Genomic DNA, 22,889 nt, shown 5'->3' on the forward strand with positions numbered 1-22,889 from the left:
TATAGTTGTCTTGGACCCCTGATGATTTAGTTGTATTTACTAAAGCAAGGTTTCTCAACCTTGGCACCACTATTGACATTTTGGGCCAGATCATTCTTTGTTTAGGGGGTGGTCTTTCCTGTGCATTGTAGAATGTTTAGCAACTTCCCTGGGTTTTACTTACTACATGCTGGTAACACCATGCTCCCCAGCCCCAAAGGATGACCACTAAAAATGTCTTCTGACATTGCCAATGACCCCTATGGGGTAAAATCATCCCTGGCTGAGAGCCATGGAGATAAAGAGTTGAGAAAATAAACGCTACCCCTTTGCATGGGCTGGTTTGTTGACTGAGTATAGATTTGAGTGATCTACTCATGCCTGCTGTTTCAATTGCAGTTTCTCTGAGAAAAGGAATCGTATTCTAGAAAATTTGGTTTGAGGGGCCCCTGGGTGGCTCAGTTGGCTAAGCATGCAACTGACTCTTGATCTCAGCTCAGGTTTTGATCTCACAGTTGTGAGTTCAAGCCCCACATTGGGCTCTGCACTGGGCATGAAATCTACTTTAAAAAAAAAAAGAATATTTGGTTTGAATCATTTTTTGTTTGAAAGTTTGTGTCTGTCAGTGTGCTTAATTTAAAAATCTTCACTATATCCACACTTGCTTGAAAAATACGGGCCAAATTTGAATATCCTTCCTCTAAAGGGTTACTCTTTCAGATTATTTTCAAGAGTGGAATATATAAGGTGTGACCATAGAGACTGGGAAGTTTGTCTCCTGATTTAGGGATGCTGTAGAATGCAGGAAATGAAAAGATGCCAGCTAGCTTAAGCTGTTGGATGTCAGTCAGATTCTCTTCTCTTCATAATAGCTACTTCAAGAAATCACACAAGTCTATGGGTCCATTCTTACTGCCACTTTTCAAAAGGTTGTTAGTGACTAATGTTCTTGTGTCTGTAAAATTATTTCTGATTCATCTTCACTCTCCTCTATACTTGGGCACATCAGCAAGGTAGTGCAACCTAGTCTGTGCCAAGGTCACTATTGAAACATCTACTTGTTCTCTTTCAGCAGTAATAGAAAATGCACCCGAGGAATCAGCTGTAAAATTTAAATATGCTTGTCCAGGTTTTATCATGTACTTTTTAAAACCCACTCTCAGGCAGTGACTCTATGTATCCCACTCTTTTTCCAAGGGGAAGGGGACCCAGGGGGTTGGGAGAGGGAGGTTTATGGGACACTAAGCTTCTGAGCTCTTTTACAAATAAAACCAATAGAGGCCGCGGAGGTTAATGATATCAATAAACTTGATTAAAATTGCTCAATTGTGATTTCATGATTAAAACTACACTAAAGAAATCTTTTAATTTCAAAGGGAGGGTGAACCACTATTACAAGTTGTATAATTATGCCTCGAACAATAAAATTTAAACTATTTTTATTTTTCTAGCTTGTCAATCTGATTATTTTCTTTAAAAACAAACACTAATAACTAAAACATGGAGTGCTTTTTCTTCTTAATAAAGTTATAGGAGAGTACTATAGTGTTACTGCTTACAGTGTTATTTAATGTATTGTTACACTTAGGTAAGATATTATAGCATAAAGGCTGGCCATTTACTAAAAATAAGGCCACTTTATGCATTGAAAATGACATTTTCTGTGGTTTTATTTTAATTTAAATAATTTCTTTTCTAATGTATATTTTCCTGGAATTTCTGTGATCAGTATTTTGAAATACTTTAGCATTATACAATAATCAAGTCTAAGAAAACAGACTGAATGGAGATTGTGCATTGGCTGTTTTCAAGGTAACAAATATTAGATATTTAATACCTCCACCTTAATACTTCCATATAAATGGCCTATAAATAACTCCATGATAATTGAGTTATTTATAAAGAAATTTTAGGTGATTTCGTCAAGAATCGCCTTATCTCCTTACTTTTCTCCAACTCCCAGTTAAAGATAAGCATCACCAAAAATGAAAACATAAAAACTTAGTGTCAACATTGAAGTTGTTTCCAATACCCTCATAATGATACAGCACTGTAAATCAGGAAATTCCTGTTTTATTTCGGGCCGTAATTTGTTAGTCATGGCACTGGCACAAGATAGGAGCATTTCCCTAGAGTTCCAAAACATACTTGTTTTTAAATCTAAGATGAACGTATGCCAACTTTTAGCCTTGAGGGCAACATCTTAAAAAAACATTAATGAATTAGAATTCCTAAAGCCAACACCATGATTAACTTGTAAAGTTAAAGAAAAATTCATTCATAGTAGGATTATGTCATACAGGACAGTTTTATTCAGATATGAAAATGCTCAGAATGTCTCTCTTTAAGCACCTTTTGTTATGTAGAAATTGGAAACAGTGGAGCAAATGAAGGTAATAAGAAATAGAACCCAGGTCTAAGACTGGTATGAACACATCAGTTATTTGATAGGTTTTAGGCCCATGAGTATTCCTCCCTTCCTAAAAGTATTTATTGAACACCTACTATGTGCCAGGCACTATTCTTGGAACTTGGAACAAAGCCACAAGTAAGGCAGAGAAAGTTCCTCCCTAATGGAGCATGGTCAGCAGGTCAGTAATAACTTATCAGGTACTAATAGTTACCATGAAGAATATGTAATACCTCGTCAGTTGACAATAATTACACTGGGAAAAATAAAGTGAATGGATAGTGAATGATTGAGTATGAGAAGTGTTTCAGAGAAAGTGCTTACGGACATCTTGTTTCTGGAGTTGACATTTGATTGGGGACCTGAATAAACTGAAGGAGGGTAATGTATGGGGATCATGAGACTTTTCCAGACAGAAGGAAATGAGGGGGGAATCAAGGCAGGATCAAGCTGGGCCAGCAAGGACTGTGGATCTGGAACTGAGTAAGGTGGAGAGGTAGGCCAGCAAAGATGTATGTGGCTCTATCAGCTTTGGTGGTAGATCACGTTTTACTTCTAGCGTGATGAGAAGCCACTGGGGACCTTTGAGAGGAATTTAATTTGTTGTTAGAGATCTTTGGTTGCGTGTGGTAAAGGATGTACATGTATCTGTGAACATACCGAAAACCATTGAATCACACACTTTAAATTCATGACTTGTACGTGAATTATATCTCAATAAAATGTAAAAGTAAGAAAATCACAAATTGGTATGTGATGAGTAGACTGAAGGAAATTAAGAAGAAAAGCAGGAAGGGCAGCTGAAAAACAGTTTTGATAGTTGTAATGACTAGTTTTGTGTGTCAACTTGACTGGCCATGGAGTGTCCGGATAATTGGTTAGACAGTACTACATTATTCTTAGGCAGCTTGCATAAGATTGCAGATTTGCAAATGTCAGAGTGATCAGTGTCAGTCTTAGATATTGTTCCCTGATAACATGATGGAAAAGATGATTAAAGGGATGGTTTGTGATTATTTAACAAGAAAGTAACATTAGAAGCCAGCCTTGTCCACCACAAATGCTCTAAAGAAAAATATTACCGGGTTGGTACCATGGCGAGTTCAGGAGACCAGCAAGAGGTCATGAAATGGCTCATGATGAGTTTTGTTTGACTTAAACCATTTTTGCTTGTTTTTAAAATTGGAGCCAACATTTGCAGACCCTCAGGTTTCATTTAAAATCCTCATCTCCGGCTTCACAAGGAATGTGGCAATAATTGTGTGGGGGTGTCCTGTGGAAAAGATGGGAGTCTCTGCATTCCTTGTTGCCTGATCATTTCCCTGACATGATGCTCATTTTATTCATTTATGGTTTATTCAGTCATTTTACCACCCCTCCCCTTTTAGACATGTCTTAATTCCTGCCAACTGTCTGTTGTGGCCTTGTTGTAGTCAAGATGGAGAAAAGTAGACCAGATAATAATATCTGTAGGTGAAATCTTAAGTAGTTGAGTAAAAAAGCTCGATTTTAAGGAGCTAAATGTAAATCCATATAAACTTGGAGAGAAGTTTCTCCAGTTTGCCTTAGGGCTTTGTACTTGCGCTATTTTCATTTTTTAAAAAAAGGATGGAATAAAAACATGGGGATTATGCTTAGTCTTGTTTGTAGATGTTGGAACAATCAGACATAGTTAATGTACTGAATATCAAAATCTGCAATTTAACGTGATCTAGATGGCTGCAAGTCTCCAAAAGGATATTTATCAGGAATAGATTTGGTTTTTTGGGGGAAAAAAATCACAAGAAAGCAGTGGTTTTGTATTATCTGCAAACTTAATCGTGCACTTTATGCCTTTATCCATAAAACCTCACTTGATAGAATCCTATGATTTGCATTTCAGATTCTTTATATCCACCTTAGTTTATGCTAAATTTCACTAGCCTCCTGGTCCATTAAAGTCCACAGGTCATCTTCCTGTGAATTATCTTGTCCCTGTGAACTGGTTGCTGCCAGTGTACATCTCAGTTAGCCAACAGCATCGTATAGATGCCACAAGGCAAAGCACCTGTGGCCTGTAACGAGAAGTAAGGTCCATTTATTGGCTACTTACTATATTCCTAGAAACTGCCAATCAATCACCTGTTTCCTCACTAAATCTTCAAAATCACTGTCATTTGCATTTTATAAGAGGACATTTATTAGTGACCCATCAAATGATGACTTTGATAATTAACCACACCTGGAGTCCTGTTTTGAGTTAACATATGCTTAATTTTGAGAAGGAAATTGTCTATAAGGAACAGTGATGGTTGTCATAGAAAGAATGGCTCCCAATAATGTTCATGCTCTAATGCAGTGAACCTGCCAATGTCTTGTAAGAGGAGGTTAAGCATTGGGTTCCGGGTAGAATTGAGGTTGCTAGCCAGTTGACTTTGAGATGAAGAAAGGATCCCGGATCATCTAGGTGGGCCCAGGGTAATCCCAAGAGTCCTATTAAGTAGAAGAGAGCAAGAACTAGTTAGATGGTGGTACAATAGAGACTCAGGCTGGTGCTGCTGGTTTCGAACGTGGAGGAGAGGGCCTCTGGAAGATGGAAAAGGAAAAGAAATGGATTTTCTCCTAGAGCTTCCGAAAGAAATGCAGCCCTGCCAACACCTTGATTTTTACCACAATGAGACTGATTTTGGACTTCTGACCTCCAGAGCTATAGGGTAATAAACTGGTCTTGTTTTCAGCCACTGATGCGGTGATTTGTTATAGCATTAATGGGAAATCAATATAGTGGTTAAGAGCACAGACTCAGGAATTGAACTGTTTGCTTTGAATCCTCACTCCACCACTTACTGGATGACCTGGGGTAAGTCACACGCTTCTTAGCCTCAGTTTCCTCATGTGTAAAATGGGTACAATAAGACTTCCTAAGCTTTTTTAGTGTGAATTTGACATAGTTTGTGTAAAGGGCCTCAGAATGTTGCCTGGCATATGATAAGAGTTCAGTGGATGTTAACTCGAGAAAATCAGCGATTCAGCGAAGGGCTGGTTGGGATGACATGAGAACTGAAAACTGTCACAGAGGGCCAAGGGGCACTGAGAAAACTGGGGATATTTGAAGAGAAGATGTGAGGTTGGGGGAATGTGTGGAGGGTAGGAGGCAGGAGAACTAAGTAGCTAAGGGGCTCTCGTGGGAGTTAGTTCATATTAAGTAGTCAGATTTAGGATTGGTGTTTTACAATTACAGCGAGGGAGTCTTTGGACTTTTTTTGACAGAGAAATGACTAAAAGGGAATCAGTCTCATAAAGCAAGGAGTCCCTGAGGCTGGAAAAGCAAATACAAGGGCTGATGATCCAGACACATCACCTGTAAAAGTGACTCTCGGAAGGGGGGTAGGAGCAGTTATACTGAAGGAGCGTGAATTCCCAGCTAGCTCTTAAGTTTTACTGTGTCGTTTTCCTTCATTAAACGTGCTTTACTGCTTCCCAAAATGTGTTTTGGCATCATTATGATGTGTTTCTTTAAGCAATTACGTATCTGTTTTACTTTGGAATGTAGAACATGGATAATTTGACGACAGAACATTTTTCTTTTGTTCCCCATGTTGGTCTCAGAAGTTCTTAAGCCTCTATTTCAGCATTTTCTTTTCTTGCTTTCAAAAGAGTAAGTATGTTTGAGAACTCCTTCATTTTTGATGTAAATTTCATCTGAACACCATGGAAGACCGTACCTTAATGCACGGGGCAATGTGACAGCCTGTCCCCGCTTCTGTGGAGTTCATTGTCACCCGGGGTTGATGAAACATTTCAGTGACCACCCTTTTACCAGAGCACAGCCCTCTGCTTGCCCTTCCCCTTCTTGCCAGTGCTTGGTTCTGCCTCTCGGTATGGTCTTTGCTCCTCCTCTGCCAAGCAGTGCTGGAGAAAACTACGCGCCAGCAGCTTGGTGGTTTATCATCTATAATCCCCTGGGCCCTCAGTGTCACTTGGCCATTCCTTTTAAGCATTCCTAGCTGGTTCTTATTCCCATCTCCACTCCACATGTGACAAAACCTTATTACTCTCCTCGTCCCCCAATCCTTTGCTATCTATCAGCACATGACTGAGGCTTTCTCTTGGCAGACAGATAAGAACCGAAGGAAAACGTACTGCTTACTTTCCTCAAATAAGTCCCGAAGTTGGATCTGTAGGTTTACCTACATATTGTAATCATAACATGTAGGTATTAGTAACACAGCTTACATTTCTTCACTAAGCCATAAAATAGAGGATGAAGTCTCTAAAATAATAATAAAACTAGTGCCCCTGACGAAAATTGCAACCACACCACTTTCTTAATGGAAACTATATAATTAAAATGCACACTTGGATATATTGTAGTCACTTTGCTGCTTGGGAATTGCTTTCGAATACTTGCGATTGATCACAATTAGTACATCACCAGAATGGAATGTGAGTACTTTTGGAGATGGTGCATTGGTGAGCTCCACGGTCCCTAGGTGACTTGTGCTCAGACTTTCCTTATTTTGTTACTTGCCAGAAAACTTATGTCTACAAAGACTCAAATCACCTGAGTGATTCTCTTAGCATGTGGATTCTGACTGAGTGGGTCCAGGGTGGAGCTAGAGTCTGCATGTCTCACAGGCTCCCAAGTGATGGTGCTGGTGTGTGGACCCCGTGTTGAGTGGCCAGAGGCTAGGTCGGCTGTTGTCTAGCGTGTGCATCAGCATCACCGGTGTGGTGACTGTGTGCTCCCTCTAGAGATTCTTTTTTAAAAAAATTTTTTTTAACGTTTATTTATTTTTGAGACAGAGAGAGACAGAGCATGAACAGGGGAGGGTCAGAGAGAGAGGGAGACACAGAATCTGAAACAGGCTCCAGGCTCTGAGCAGTCAGCACAGAGCCCGACGCGGGGCTCGAACTCACGGACCTCGAGATCGTGACCTGAGCCGAAGTCGGCCACTCAACCGACTGAGCCACCCAGGCGCCCCCTCCCTCTAGAGATTCTGATGTGGCTGGCTAGGGACTGTTATTCTAACGTAGAGATTTAGTTCAGTTTCTCTGCCTCAAACAGTGGATACAACCTCTTGATGGCTGGCATATACTTTCTAACTTTTGTCACTGTCAATGCCAGGGAAAGAGGAGACAGGGGCTTTGGTACCATATCATAAATGGAAAAGGAGTTGAGGTCACCAAGTCTCTTGGCCTTCTGATAAATTGATCCACACCGTCATGTTCCCAGGTTCAGAGGAATTGGATAATGTGCTCTCTTTTTTAATAAAAAAAAAATCTTGCTCAAAGTAGGCCTAGAAACTTACTGGGAGTGACAGGGCACAGGTGAGCACACGAGGAGCATTTGGCTCATTGATGAGGGAACACTCTCAGGTCATGTCATTTTAGCTAGGTTTTGTTTATGGGTGTTGACTATATGGCCCTTGTTGTCTGTATGGCTATAGCCCTGAGCACAGACCGTTTTACTCTTTTTCAGAATTAGGATCTTGATCTTATTCAGGGCTTCTGTAATAAATCTCTTTGTCTTTATGTAAAGAATCCATTTTTATTAATGACACTTCTGACCCTCTATACTTTTGCAGAAGTGGGTCTAACTGGTTTGACATTATGAATAGACATTCTCCATTTGTTGTCACATTAAGGTTTCTTGATACAAAGTATTCCCTCTAGAAGTTGGAAGTCTTGAAAGTATATCATTAAAGATATATTTCAAAGAAATGTATGAAAGATACGTTTTTTTAAGTTCCTCCAAGTGAAAATGAAAATGACTTTGGTCAGTGTAAGAGCCTAGGGAGGTATAGTATAGACTTTAATGAGGATTGAGACTTTTGTGTAACAAAATGGTTGAAGCTCTAAGACAAAAATGTGGACCATAATGCCATTTATGTAAATGAGATACATAAGTGAATCAACACTTTAAAGGACATTTATATTTTTAAGCACGTTAGAGAAGACACTCCTTCAAAAAATTTATGGAGGTGAAATTTACATAACAAATACGGCCATTTCAAGATGGACAATTCAGTGACATATGGTATATTCACTGTGTTGTGCAGTCACCAAACATTTCCATCCCTCCCCAGTGAAACCTCTTACCTATTAGGTCACTTCCTATTTCATACTGTCCCTTACCAAACTCCTCTGTCAACAACCAATCTGCATTCTTTCTCTTAAGGATCTATCTATTCGGGATATTTCATATAAATGGAATATGTAAATGTGTGTGTTTAGCTTTTACTTAGCATAATGTTTTGGTGGTCCATCCATGCTGTAAAATGTATCAGTTCATTTTTTTTAAATGGGTGACTAATATGCCTTTGTGTGAATATATCACAGTTTGTTTATCCATTGCTGTAAATGTACATTTTAGCTCTTTCTACCTTTTGACTATTGTGAATAGTGCTGCTATTAATGTGCATGTACATGTACTTGTTTGGGAAACTCTTTAATTCTTGAGGGTATATTCTTTCTTTCTTTTCTTTTTTTTAAAAATCTTTTAAATTTTTTTTTTTTTTTTTTTTTTTTTTTTTTTTTTAGAGAGAATCCCAAGCAGGTTCCATGGTCAGCACAGAGTCTGACTTGGGCCTTGATCCCATGACCCTGGGATCATGATCTGAGCTGAAATCAAGACTCAGATGCTCAGTTGACCAAGCCAGAAAGCACCTTTTAGTGAAGAGGAGTGGGAGTGAATGGGGGCTTGGGACGAAGAGAAAAAAGTACTGAGAGAGCCCTTATATTGACTGATAGCAGCTTGCTAAAATATATTCATTCAACTCTGGTCCCCTGATACTCTCCTCAACTCCCATCCCTGATAAGAAAGCAAAGTAATCTGCTGAAGTGACATGAGTCTGTGTTACTGGATAAGTGCTTTGAGAAGGAAAGTGGGGTGAAAGGCTCTAAAAGAGTTCATGTCGCCAAAGACCCATGTTACCTCTGCGTCTAGTGTGAGAATATTCATTTTGGCCTCACGTTATCCTTCTTGTGACTCTTCAGGATGTATAATGGAGACAGAGAGGAGTTAAGATTCCATAGAAATGTATAATATATGATTGTGTTCAAGTACCGTAGCCATCTTCTAACGTGGTCCCGATGATTCTCTCCCTTGTACCTATACGTTGTACCTAATTAGGTGTTCTAGCCGAGACCTCCAGGTGGTGTGCTGAAGTGCTGCCTGGCGTCCTCTTGCTGATCATAAGTAAAATGTGGGACAGCAGATAACATGATAAACAAGAGGGGCACAGGAATTGCTGGTTTTGAAAATTGTCAGCCTCTTTAGTCAGTAAAGGAGGCTAACATTGAGAAATGGCTTTCAGGCCAACATCAAATTAAGTGCACACTAGCAGGAAGACAAGGTCTGAAGATGAAGCTGAGAGTGTGGCTGTAAAATCCTTGAAGATCTTGGGAAGATCCAAAGTAGTGCCTCGGAAGTCCATCCAAATGACAGGGCTTCTAAGAAGCATAAAGGTGATGTCCCTCTGTCATCTCCGTGGACTAAGAGGAGGGCTGCTGTTCCCCCTTGAAGGGATTTGTGGGTGCGGCTTTTATCTAATGAAAGTAAGGGCCAATAGGATTCATAAAAGATGGTATTGAGGGAATTCTATTTAGAAGCTGTAAACATAGACTGAAAAGGACAGAAGGTTACAAAATTAGTCCCCCAAACTTTTTTAGGCAGAAAGCAGACTGAGAAAGCTACATACCTGCAGACACAAACTACTTTTTAAGGAAGCAAATGATGACTTTAAGGGGGAATCAAGAATCCGGAGGAGGAAGCAAAAACCATGACAAATTCACTGGCCTTGAAGACTAATGAAAGACTTACCAATCTATGCCTTGCAGGATTTCAGAGTCCCTGAGGTGTAGTGACTCCTGTGTGCCCTCATTTCTTCACATTTGAGCTGGAATATACCTAGAGGTTACCCTACACCACTGTGTTGGGTATGTGGGGACAAGTAACTTGTTGCTTTAGCTCACTGGTATTCGTGTTGAGAGGAACTGTATTCGAGGGCTGTCCTTAAGGATATCCACCTGAGGAGCCTCATGTAAAGCCAGAATTGGTTTAGATGAAATTATGAACTTGGAGCTCACCTTGTATAGGGGTGAACATTTCTAGGGCTTTGGGAAGGGATTAGTGTATTTTGCATATGGGAAGGACATGAACCATTAGGGCTCAAGAGTGAACTGTGGTAACTGGTCCCCAGTGATCCCGCCTCCTGCCATTTATGTTCTTGCATAGTCCTCCCTACATTGAATGGGGCTGACCTAGTCCATCAGCAGGATACTGAGGAAATATTGTGTGACTTGAAAAGATAGGCCACGAGACCCTGCAGCCTCTATCTTGCTTTCCTTTGGATCATTCACTCTGTCAGGCAGCCGATGGAGATGTCCATTTGATCCAGAACTGAGGCTTCCTGCCGACAACCAGCCCCAACTTGCCACCTACAAGTGCACCTCTTTGGAAGCGGCTCCTTCAAGCCACAGGAAGGTCTTCAGGTGACTGCAGTCTGGCCTGATGTCTACAGCCTGCTCAGGGACCTCCATGCCAGAACAATCCAACTTGGGTCACTCCTGAATTCCTGACCTTCAGAAACTGTATCAGTCTGTATTGTTTTAAGCTGCTAAGTTTTGGGATAACTAGCTATGTAGCGGTAGATAATCAGTAGAGGTACTGCACTGCGCTACTATAAACCTGGGAATATTGGTAAATTTTTATGGAGTCCTCATCTTGCTTCAGGTGTTAGCAGGTACTGTTCCTGACTCCTTAATCTCTCTCTAATTTACCCTGTTATGATTGCCCTTATAACTGATTCAAGGCAAAGGGATGGAGAGGCTCTGGGGAAGAATGTGAAAATCTTGAGCCATCCCACCTTGTCTGTTTATAGTGTCTGCTTTTATTCCTACCTTAGAAGAACAACACTGAAAGGGGCTATTGCAGATCATCCGGGATCCTCATTTTGTTTTGTTTTTGTGAAGCCACTTTCCGTCCTCAACGTGTGGGAATTGCAGATGCTTAGTGGTGGCTTTTGCCATGAAGTCTTTTCTGCAAGTTGGGCTATGCAATACTCGTGTGAAGGGTTGAGCTGGGGAGGGCCGGGCTTCTCTCCGCTGGCACAGAGGTGTGTGCCCTTGGGAATGGGGTACGGATCCAGAAACTGCTCATTTCACAGAGGCGGACAATAGGGCCAGAAAGGCTGATACATTAATAATGTTAGAAACATTATTTCTAGGGGCGCCTGGGTGGCGCAGTCGGTTAAGCGTCCGACTTCAGCCAGGTCATGATCTCGAGGTCCGTGAGTTCGAGCCCCGCGTCAGGCTCTGGGCTGATGGCTCGGAGCCTGGAGCCTGTTTCCAATTCTGTGACTCCCTCTCTCTCTGCCCCTCCCCCATTCATGCTCTGTCTCTCTCTGTCCCAAAAATAAATAAAAACGTTGAAAAAAAAATTTAAAAAAAGAAACGTTATTTCTAAAGTTAGTGGCAGAGCTACTGGGCTCTGTCCTGGCTAACAGTCCAATGAGAAGATGTTTTCACATTTGTCCTTTGTTTTTACTTTATCTTTGCTAGTTTCCAGGGAAAATGATTCCATTAATGAAGACTAAACGCTTCCCTTTTAATATGTTGAGTGGGGTGTGGTTTCTCGATGGTTCAACAGACATTAAAATTTCATTTGATAATTCTGTATCTTCCCTGAGGGAACTCTCTGCCTAGGTCCTTTGAAATTGCAAAAAATAAATTACCCGTGGGCTCAAGTCCAGTAAGCTGGATTTAGGTTACAATTGTGATCTTAATACAACCTGTTCCTGCTGCATAGGCCATGTGCAGCCTCGTTTGTAAAGTCAACTTGAGTGTCATTGAACTATTTAAGAGAAACTCTACTTTTTCATGTAAAGACTTTATTTAAAACTAGAATTTAATCATATTCTATTTTTCCCTTCATCTCTAATTAACTATAATCACTTTGATTTTAAGTGGTTTCTTTCTAAATAATTGGGTGGGTTTTGAGGCATATGTAGTTTTGTTCTTAGCAATCTGTATATATATTTGTCAACTGGATGACTGCTATTATGTTTTTAGAAAACACATGAAGGACTATTTTGGCAGTCAGTGCAATCGGCTTACTTTCTGTACTTACTTTCTGTTTAACTGTGTCATAATGTTTTATAACATTTTAAACATTCAACCAAATTGAGTTTGTGGGAAGACTTCGTGTGTGTGTGTGTGTGTGTGTGTGTGTGTGTTGGGAAGACTTCTAATGGTTTTTTTCTTCCTCTTTTGAAACGTACTTTTCTTCCTGTAGGATTTAGAGTACTGAAACACCAAGCCATTCGTTCTTGTCTGCTTCTCTGAAGGCCAGTTTTAGAACCGTTAATTTGAATCATTGGGTAATGAGATTGTATGGGTTTTTTTAATTATGCGAGCTTAACAAAATGATCACTGTTGCTCCTTCCGGAATATTGCCAATATGTGATTTCCCCCTTTTGTTTTTTTCCACCAAGTCAGATTTATCATCTTCCATTGAGCCATTCAACTTTGGACTTATAAATTCTTTTGCTCTTTGACCTCTTACTTAAAGTGAGCATGGATTTTAGCTTTCAGCCAGGTAGTTCACGCTGCCTTTTACTGATAGTGCACTAGAATAACCCCCCTCCCCCCACACACAAATATTTTGTTTTGAATGTCTCTTAGTCCCTAGTAGTTGGTGTGGTTTTTCTCTTGCTGTGCATTTGCTCACCTTTTCCCTAAATCCCCTCACTCTCCAGGAATCCATGCTGCTAAAATTAGCTTCTTCCTCCTTGCTTCTGTATCTTTCCTTCCCACTTTGCTAGGCCACCCTGCCTTTTCTTGTGGGGATTGGCTTCTCAGCATGGGAAAAGAGTAATTGTCTTTTTCCAAGCGGCAGGCTATCTTCTGGTTCCTCAGAGCCAGCTGTTAGGGAGGTGAGGTTTCAGGGAGGCCCTCTTAAACTACAGATGTGGTGTGAGAGCACTGGCATGTGCACGTGGACAAATGTGTGTTGGCATGCTAGCAGGCTGTTGTCTTCCTTGAGAGTCCTAACCAAGAGAAGGTAGAGTCCCCACGCCATCTTCCCAAGCTCAACCTCATAAAGGAGAAGAGGGAAACTCCAGCTAATTCTGCCCACCAAATGTGTATCTTAGTAGTCCATGTTTGGGCAGCAGTTTACATGAATGGAAAGCATTGGTTTGTGAAAGGAGGATTTTGGTTTGTGAAATTAGCCAGGAGGGCAACCTAGATTTCCTTTTTTTTTTTTTTTTTTTTTTTTGGCGGCAGTTCCTGAAGCAGGTGCAGGGCGTGTGTGAATAATGTACCACACCTAAACTATGCGATTTAGCCAATGAACGTTAGGCTTCTCCTGGGTCCTGTAGTATGGTTTCCCTGTCTGTCAAGAGCCAGCTCAGCAACCAAACCCAGATTCCAGGTGTGGTATTCCACGGTCGTTCTGTAATTTGTAATCATAGAAACAGAATGTTCCTCCTCTTATTTCTTCCCTGCCAACAGTTTCTGGGTGGGTGACTGTCAGTAGCTGGAGTTATTTTTAAAGAGGAGAGGTGAGGCTTGTCGTGCAAAGCTGGGAAGAGGGCGTTTGTTTGCAGAGCAGAGCTGACATCAAAGTGTAGATTACTGCTCAGTGGCTAGGCACTTGTCCTGTAACAGGTAATGTTTAACGTGCCGGTCACAAAGATCACAGAACAGCGTATGCCCAGGCATAAGCTAGCACTACCGTGAATGCTCTGGAAGACTGAAAGGCTATACATGCCCATGTAATTAAAAAAAAATGTATGCACTAGTCTTGCTGCCTCATTTTTTGCTGGCTGTAATTGGACTTTGAAGCTTAGAAGTTCTATCATAAAAACGTGTACCCTTTGTTTGAGAGAGAGATCGGCTAAGCAATCACTTTCCACTTCTTTTCACAGGATAATATAAACGTTTTTTTGAAAGCTTGTGAACAGATTGGATTGAAAGAAGCCCAGCTTTTCCATCCTGGGGATCTACAGGATTTATCAAACCGAGTCACTGTCAGGTAAGTTTCACTGGTTTGTTATATATTTTTTAAGCTTAGGGCTTGTGGCTCAAGTGCAAAGAATTTCTGAGATTTTATGATGACTGAAAAATTGTTCCTCTGTCTTCCTCTGTTCTCATTCCAAAACAGATTATTTAAAAAATAGCTGAGGCACTGTGAATCAAAGCTGTCTGTAATTGAGATCATGGCATGTTGTTATTTTAAATCTCTCTACTAACTGAAATGGTAGTTTATATTTTAATGCTTGTCCAATGTGGTAGTGTTTGGTTTCTAATGGGGAGAATGGCCATTATGCTTATAAAACAAACTTAGAGGTTATATTTATAGAGTAAACAGAATTATTTTCATATGGTCTTTATGTATTTGGAATTAAGACTTGCTAACAAAAATGAGACTGGGACAGTGGTTAAAGAGACTTTCTTTTGTAATCTGGAAGGCAGCAATGCCTGGCGGAATGCTAATGACCTTGTCAGTTGTGGAGGATTTCTAAAAATGAACAGTTTTTCACTATCTTAATAGTGTGGATGAGAAAGTGAAAGTAGGGGTGAAAATGTGCACAGGTGTCTCCGTTGTGTTTTAGATGGAAAATGGTGTCATGTAGGAGTATATGGTTTCAGGAAATCTGGTTTTAAGCTCCTGTGAGATTTTTTTTCCTATAAATCTAATTTGCTTTCAGTGAATCGGAATAAACTTTTGTTACCAGATAATGGTGACAGAAAAATGATTTAATTTTGTGATAATGACTACCTCTTTATCACGACTCTTAAACCTAATTAACATTTTTTTTTCAAAAGGAGAGAATATTATTCTAGCTGTAGGAGTGATAGAAATGGGAAAATTAGTTTCTACCGTTTTAGACCAAGATTTAGTTTATATGGTTGATTTCCCTGTTGTGGTAGCTTTAAAAGTTATTTAAAATTGATGATAAAATCTTAAAAATGGCCAATATTTTTTTCCTAAAGAAAAATAACTCTCTATGTAAGTTTCATAGTACACATGGTCTTTTAGCAGTAAAACCTAAAATCTCAGATAGAATTCATCTTTTCAAAGCCTCACAATACATATTTTTAAAGAAACAGTCCATTTTGAACTTACGTGCTTCTACTTCTGTTGAATTAGCATTTCTAAACTACACAACCTTGATAAGTGCATAGCAGGGAGGGGTCTGTCTGCATTTCTGATTAATTGGAAGATAGTTTGTTCCTAAGTTTCATCACCAAAATGGCACGTTGACTTCTGCAGTATTGCGAGGACATGCTTGATATCCATGAAAAATTACTGCATGGATGAATTTATTTTTACTAATCAGCAGTCTCTCCAGACACCTATCTGATGGGCAAAGAAAGTTTTCACTTACAAAGTGTTTTATTCTTAATGAACAGCAACAACTTAAGGAACCCCCCCCCCCAACCCAGCCCAGTCATACCATTTTGAAACCCTGTAGCAGATGTTTGAGTAGGCTACCGATTAGGCAAAACATGTTTGTTGGCTTCTAATTCCAAGAATGCTCTGAGCAAAACTTGCCTGGAGCCTGTTTTATGAGATGTTGGGTCTACGGTGTTCAGGAAAAAAGTCAGTACCTGGGCACAGCCTTGAGTGAAATTAAATCCCTGACGAACTGAAACTGGGAGGTCACGTAGTTACAGCTGTAGTAGGAAGTATGCAGAACAACTTGTCTCAGTGGAGACCGCAAGTCCATAAAGGCGTGCCCAGGTAGTACTAGTGAGAATGCCTGAGAGCCTCAACTCTGCTCAGGAACATTTCCCCTGAGAATTCTGTCTTCTTGCCCAAAGAACACAGGGCTTGACCCTGGGTCTGCTGCAGTGGAAGCATGGGAGCCTCCCGGTTATGAGACTTGAGGAAGTTGGCAAGTGGCTTATTTAAAAATTTTGGCCACAGCTCTTCTGCCCCGAGATTGCATTTTTATAAAAGGAAGCAGGTATATAGGAAAGCAAATTATTGGCTAGTAAATATCCATGCATTGCATAGGTTTTAGTCTTTGTTCTTACATAACATGGAGATTTCTGTAGGTCAAATCTTGTCCTTTCTTTATTGTAGATAGAAGGACTTGGTGTTGGTTAGACCAGTGGTTTTCACCTGGGGGCAGTTTTGTCCCTCCAAGGGATATTTGGCAAGGTTTAGGGACAGTTTTGTCCATATAACTGGGCCGGGAGTGCTTCTGGCATCTAGTGGGTCAAGAATGCTGCTAAAAAACCCTTTCATGAACAGGATGGTCCTCATAACAAAGAATTTTCCAACCCGAAATATCAGTAGTCCTGAGGTTGAGAAACCCTGACCTAGACGTAAAATTCCTTACTTATTTCAATGGTGCCAGCAAGACAATCATGTGGAAATGAAGGCTACTGACCAACAGACTGTACTTTCTGCTAAAATATAACTTTCTACTCATTAATATAATAATTTAGTATAATAACTTACATTTCTCCGTGGTAGTATGTTTGCCCACTTTAAAAGGAAATCTTATTATAATTTGAGTCTGCAGTAATGTGTCAGTACATTATTATTTTGCTCTTCTGTATACATTAAAACTAGCAAAAATGGGACAAAATACTTAATTATTTTAAATGCTCTATCAGAGCTCAGCTGCTAAGACTGCACAGTTGATAGATGGGCTGCAAGTGCGATCTAAGATCCATGTTTGCATGACGCATGGAAAGCTAATAGGAAAGGCCAGTGGATGCCCTCCATGTTGGCAAATGTGAGGTATTTTTTGTTAGAGGACAGCAGTCGTAAAAAACATGGGTGGTGCACGGAGCCTAGGAGAGTGGTGTGTGGGTAGGAAGGAGTAGCAGGAGCAGAGGCTGCCGATTTAAAGAGCCGTTGATATTTCAATCATCCAGGCCCTAAGTACAAATATTTATCTTCCAGCAGTTCCATCCAGATTTACAATTTAATTTGCAATAATAACTTTTGACTGGTCAAACAGAACTAGGTTACTCTATAATTCTATAATTATACATATTAATATGTTATGTAAATTTTCTAACAATTGCTTCTTGCAGGAAGTAGCTTGAATTTTTCCAAGTGTGTTTGAGTCACTCATTTATTTTGGGACTGCATATATTGTTATCAGTTACTATTTAAAATTTCTTTTTAGGTATGTATTTATTTTTGAGAGAGAGGGAGAGGGTGAGTGGGGGAGGGGCAGAGAGAGAGGGAGACGGAAGATCCGAGTGGGCTTTCCCTGATAGCAGAGAGCCTGATGTGGGGCTCAAACTCACAAACCATGAGATTATGGCCTGAGCCGAAGTCAGACGCTTAACTGACTGAGCCATCCAGGCACCCCTCAGTTAATACTTTTAACTTTGACATTCCTGACTTTAATGGGTAGGATCCATCTTGCCCCCCCCCCCCCCCGCCTTTTTTTTGCCCTGAAAGGCTAATGAGCAAATTTGTGAGTTCACCTTCATGAATGGTAGATTGAGGTTGAACTTACCCTACTTGAGATGTTTACTGAGGCCATGAAATTTGGCTTCTGTAGCAGTGAATAACGACACCATTGTTATTAACCATTTGCTAAATGCCCATACTGAGCTCAGAGCCACAGCCCACAGAGAAGAGGTGCTGTGACTCCTGGAGCCAAGCAAGCACAGTGACCACCACATCACGTCACAGCACACTGGAGAGCCCCCGTAGCAAATCTCCTGGTCTGGTCATTAAGCGGCACAGGGCAAGTGCTTGTTGTAGAAAGCAACTCAGCAGAGTGGTTCGGAGGTCATCCTGTTTTAGAGGAATCGAAGCTGGCAGAGAGGGAGAGTTGAATTATTAAAGGTTTTAATTTTATACATTTAGCAGTTTGACTCAGAAACAAAGTCATATATTTAACCATTGCTCTAACGAATTATATATTGAAATTTTTAAGCTGAGAATGTGAGCAGATTGTAAGCATGTTTCTTCTTTCTGCTCCCTTATCATTCCAGTCCAATTTTTAGCACTTCCTCCTTAGATGCATTCTGTTCATAATACAATTACAGGATGGCCATGCTTTTGAACACAGTATTTCAGTCATGCAAAGAAAAAAATTATTTTCTAATTCAGTCTTACTCTCCCATTTAGGATATTAATATTTTAGGTGTAAATTGTAACTTCAAATGTTTCAGTTTTTAAAAAATGTCTTATCAAAATGGAGGGTGCAGAAATCAATTTTTTTACACATGGTAGGTGCCAAAGGAACAGTAGTTAGAAACAAAATTAGTGTTAACATATTTCCCGCATGAAAATAAAGGAGGCTCAAAGTGATATTTAAGGATTTAGCTGTTCTGTACAGCTTCAAAAGGGTGCTTGATTTTATGGCAATACTGTAAAGTCATTTCTCTGGAATCTGGTTCCCAGATGGCACTCTAAACAGTCTGCCAAATTGGGCGTGGGATATGAATGTGTATATGAGTATTTATTTAAGATTTTAATTCATGTAAGTAAAAATATACCTACTCTGAAGTAATTTTCATCATTTGCTGACTTAAACCTGCTTTTACTTTTTTTTAGTGTCTTTCAAATGAGTTTCTCAACATCAATCTGTGTTTTTTTTTGTTTGTTTTTGTTTTTTTTAATAATGATATCCAAACTTGGATTAGTAACTTGATCATGGTGACTTCCACCTGTCAATTCATGTTACTATTTTAAAATGTTCTCTTCCTACCAAGCAATTAGAAGAGAATGAAACAGAAAAGAAGTTTGCACTGCACACGTTTCTGTCCTGTTCAGTTATTCTCTGGTGGTAGGTAATTCCTGAAAGGGGACATTAATTCTTTTGGGTTGCCAAGACTCTGTTTAAGGCCAGCAGCAAAAATGTACGGATAGTTTTCAAATGTTGTTTGATTGCAAGGTTAGATTATTGAAGAGCATGTTTAGTCGCAGAGAAAGGTTGTGGAATAGGAGGTAGGTCTGACTCTGGACAAGCTATAAAATACCTGAAGTTTTATCTAGTATTAGTTTCTCTCCATTTCTAGTTGCTGGTAAATTCTTGGAGAGATAAATAAGTTTCTGAAAGCCAGCTCTCCATCCTCAGCTCTTCACCCCCTTAAATCCCCAGAGCCACAGGGCCTGATTGTGTCTTGGCTTGCTGGGTCGGGCTTGAATGCTGTGGACTTTTCTGGCCAGGGTCTTTGTATTCAAAAGTAACCCATTGATGCTCATTGCCTCAGAGTCTCATTTGGCGGCTCATCTGCTTAGCAGCTACCTTGAGTTCCTGGAGGAGTGATAGAATTTACTTCCCTTGACCAGCTAGCATTTGTTTTATAATGAGATCCTTCAAAGGGTTAAACCAAAGAAATAGATTTTTCTTGAAGAGATTCTTCTGTCTTTCAAATTATTACCTGTGGGGCTGCATATGTTGAATTAACCAAACCTTTGACATGACTTGCACCATAGTATGGATAGCCCTGTCAGTCACTTTTGAAAATGAGAGCTTTACCACTAACTCGAGGTGTTAAGCATTGCTTTTTTTTGAGTTTTTTGCTATCTTGTGGTATGATTTACCTGATCATTTGTGTGAGGGTGTATGTGTGGGGTGTGTGTGTTTTTACATCTACTTCTGGAGCTAGAGTAGAAAACAGCACTTAATTCAGTAAGGGGAGACTTTGGGGGCAGGAGTCACTCACTTGTTTGTCACACATCAGGCATTGATTGGGCATTTTCTCTGTAGCATCTAAGTATCAGATTCCCAGATGCCACTCTTAACAGTCAAAAAGTGCAGAGCCCTGCCCTTAGTGGGGTTCAAGTTATAATTAAGGACATGTCTTCTTAAGTTCACAGAGTACATTGTTTTGAGATAAATGCACAGGGTTCTCAGAGTATATAGAGATGAGAAGCCATTTCAACTTTTTAATCAGGAAGACACTTAATTGGAGGTGACACTGATTTCTCATCTGGGCTTTCAAAGCACTTTTGTTTTCATCTACATCTAATTTTTCCCTAGACTTGAGACTATTTGAAGACGGAAACAATTACATTATTCCTTATTTCCTTAGTTCCCAACATCTTAAGTGTTAAGTGTTTATTTGAAAATTAAATTTTAGTTATTTTGACTTCCTGGATGTTTTAAAGCCATGGCTTTAAAGATGGAAACTTATTTTTTCCTCTTTGTCAAGTTTTTCTTTTTATTACCCTCTTTCAAAATTGCAAAACAGTTCAGGCAAAGCAGCCGTTGATCCTTTGGTTTCTATTGCCTTTCACTTATCATTCCGGAATAATAATATGGCATATTACAACATAGTCTAAATGGATACAATTGAAAAGAAGAATGTGTCTTCACCTCAGTGTATAATACACTAAAATGGGAACTTTAGACCATGTGCCTTTCAAAGTAGTTGGTGGAAGTCTTAATCTTTATGCTAACGTGAAAATGACAACCGCTAATGTTTAATGGACATTTGAAGGATATTCTGTGCTTATAAGAAGTTTTAGAAAAATTTTAATGTTTTCATATCATGATCACAAATCCCTTCATCTTGTGAAATAAATCTAAATGTATGTTTAATGTATATATGTATGTATGTATGTTTAATGAATGTATGTATCTTTTTGGTGGAAAAATATGGTGGCTATATAGGTGCTGAAGTAGCTTGTAGAAGTTCAAGGGCAACAAATAGAAATTTTTGAAAGCGAAGACCAATATTGGAGGTAACTTCTTAAAGGAGTCCTGAAAATTACTTTAAGAAATGTTGCCAGCAAGTTTCTAAGTAAGCCTCATTCCTTCCAAAGCCAGGCTAGCTGCATTGGTACATCTTACCTTTGCCTAGCATTAAACATCAAAGCCAGTAAGAAAAAAGTCACAAATTACCTTTGACTTTGATACGATAACTTTGACTATGACATGTAACCATTTGAAGAATATGAGCATACAGAAACTTGAAAATTTCTTGATATTTCATTTGAACTATTTCTACTACACCTTGGGCTGCGTTTCTGTCACCTTCCCCCAGGATGGAACAAGTTCAGTCATTGTGCCTCAGTTGTCATGGACAGATCTAAGATGAGCATCGAAGATGTGGGCAGGGATTTAGGTGTCCCCTGGCATGGGTTTAATCCCATCCCATTCAGTCACTTGGTAGCGGAACGGCCTTAGGTTAAGTTTCCTCCCTGTGATCGCTTTGCTTCTTCGTGAACAAGATGGATGTTACTGCTGCTCTCTTGGAACTTAGTAAGACATTTGGGGGCTATCCTTACCTCACATGTTGTAATGATTACAGATCAGGGATGTAAAGTATAAAGTATTTGGCATATACTAGTGCTCAATAAATGGTGTTGACTTACAAATGTGATCATTTTCATAATTTGTCTTTCCCTTCTTGACCCTCTGAAGATACATGTTCCCTGTGGAAGAACATGAAGGAAACAAATCTGGCCCCTGGGTCCTTCAATTGTGACAATTAGCTATAGGCTTTATATTTTCTTATGAGAATTTAGGTCTTTTGAGACTTATCCCTTCTTTCAATTGGGAGCAGATATTAAAACAGGTGTGTTTTTCTTACATTTATGTCTAGTCAACTTTTTACAATTTATTTTGTTAGAATAGCAAAGCTAGAAACCAGAGAACAACAGATAGCTATTTGCTCTTGTCCTTGTATATGTGGGACCAAAACAATTCTGTTACCTTCTATGAGAACTCAACCAACTTTTTTTTTTAATTTTTTTTTTTAATGTTTATTTATTTTTTTTTTTTTGAGAGAGACAGTGAGACAGAGTGTGAGTGGGGGATGGTCAGAGAGAGGGAGACACAGAATCGGAAGCAGGCTCTAGGCTCTGAGCTCTCAGCACAGAGCTGACGTGGGGCTCGAACTCATGGACCATGAGATCATGACCTGAGCTGAAGTCAGATGCCCAACCGACTGAGGCATCCAGGCGCCCCTCAACCAACTTTTTATTAAATTTTCTGAATTGTGAATGTTAGTTTGATTTGAATCTTTTAAAAAAGGTTTGTTGCCACATTTTAAAAACAAAATGTACATAAAAACCAGAATCGGTCTATCACACAAATCCAAATCTAAAACTTTATTGTTTCATTTTAATCGTTCCATTTCCCCTCCTTCATTTTTGTGAAAAGTGTGTCATTTTGGCCACGAGGAGAGGAAGTTATCCTTTGGATGGGCAGGGCTAGACACTATTCTCCAAAAGGCTTTTGCAGGGCTTGTGAGTTTCTTTTGAAAAGGTGTTCATGGGGCGCCTGGGTGGCGCAGTCGGTTAAGTGTCCGACTTCAGCCAGGTCACGATCTCGCGGTCCGTGAGTTCGAGCCCCGCATCAGGCTCTGGGCTGATGGCTCGGAGCCTGGAGCCTGTTTCCGATTCTGTGTCTCCCTCTCTCTCTGCCCCTCCCCCGTTCATGCTCTGTCTCTCTCTGTCCCCAAAATAAATAAACGTTGAAAAAAAAAATTAAAAAAAAAAAAAAAAGAAAAGGTGTTCATAATCTTTAGGGAACTCAAATGAACATGCTAGTCCTGTTTCCCACCAGACAGAAAACTT

At 39.8% G+C, this 22,889-nt stretch overlaps 1 protein-coding gene across 21 annotated transcripts in view; it reads left to right on the forward strand.

The window, feature by feature from the left end:
* Positions 1-22,889, forward strand: part of LMO7 (LIM domain 7) — a 197,829-nt gene that overhangs the window by 89,044 nt on the left and 85,896 nt on the right. For all 21 annotated transcript variants that reach the window (XM_043580604.1, XM_043580637.1, XM_043580622.1 and 18 more), the window contains exon 5: positions 14,302-14,408. In XM_043580604.1, coding sequence (XP_043436539.1) covers positions 14,302-14,408 — 107 coding nt within the window. The remainder of the gene's footprint in view (positions 1-14,301; positions 14,409-22,889) is intronic.

Source organism: Prionailurus bengalensis, chromosome A1 (assembly GCF_016509475.1).
Source record: "Prionailurus bengalensis isolate Pbe53 chromosome A1, Fcat_Pben_1.1_paternal_pri, whole genome shotgun sequence".
Lineage (NCBI taxonomy): Eukaryota > Metazoa > Chordata > Mammalia > Carnivora > Felidae > Prionailurus > Prionailurus bengalensis.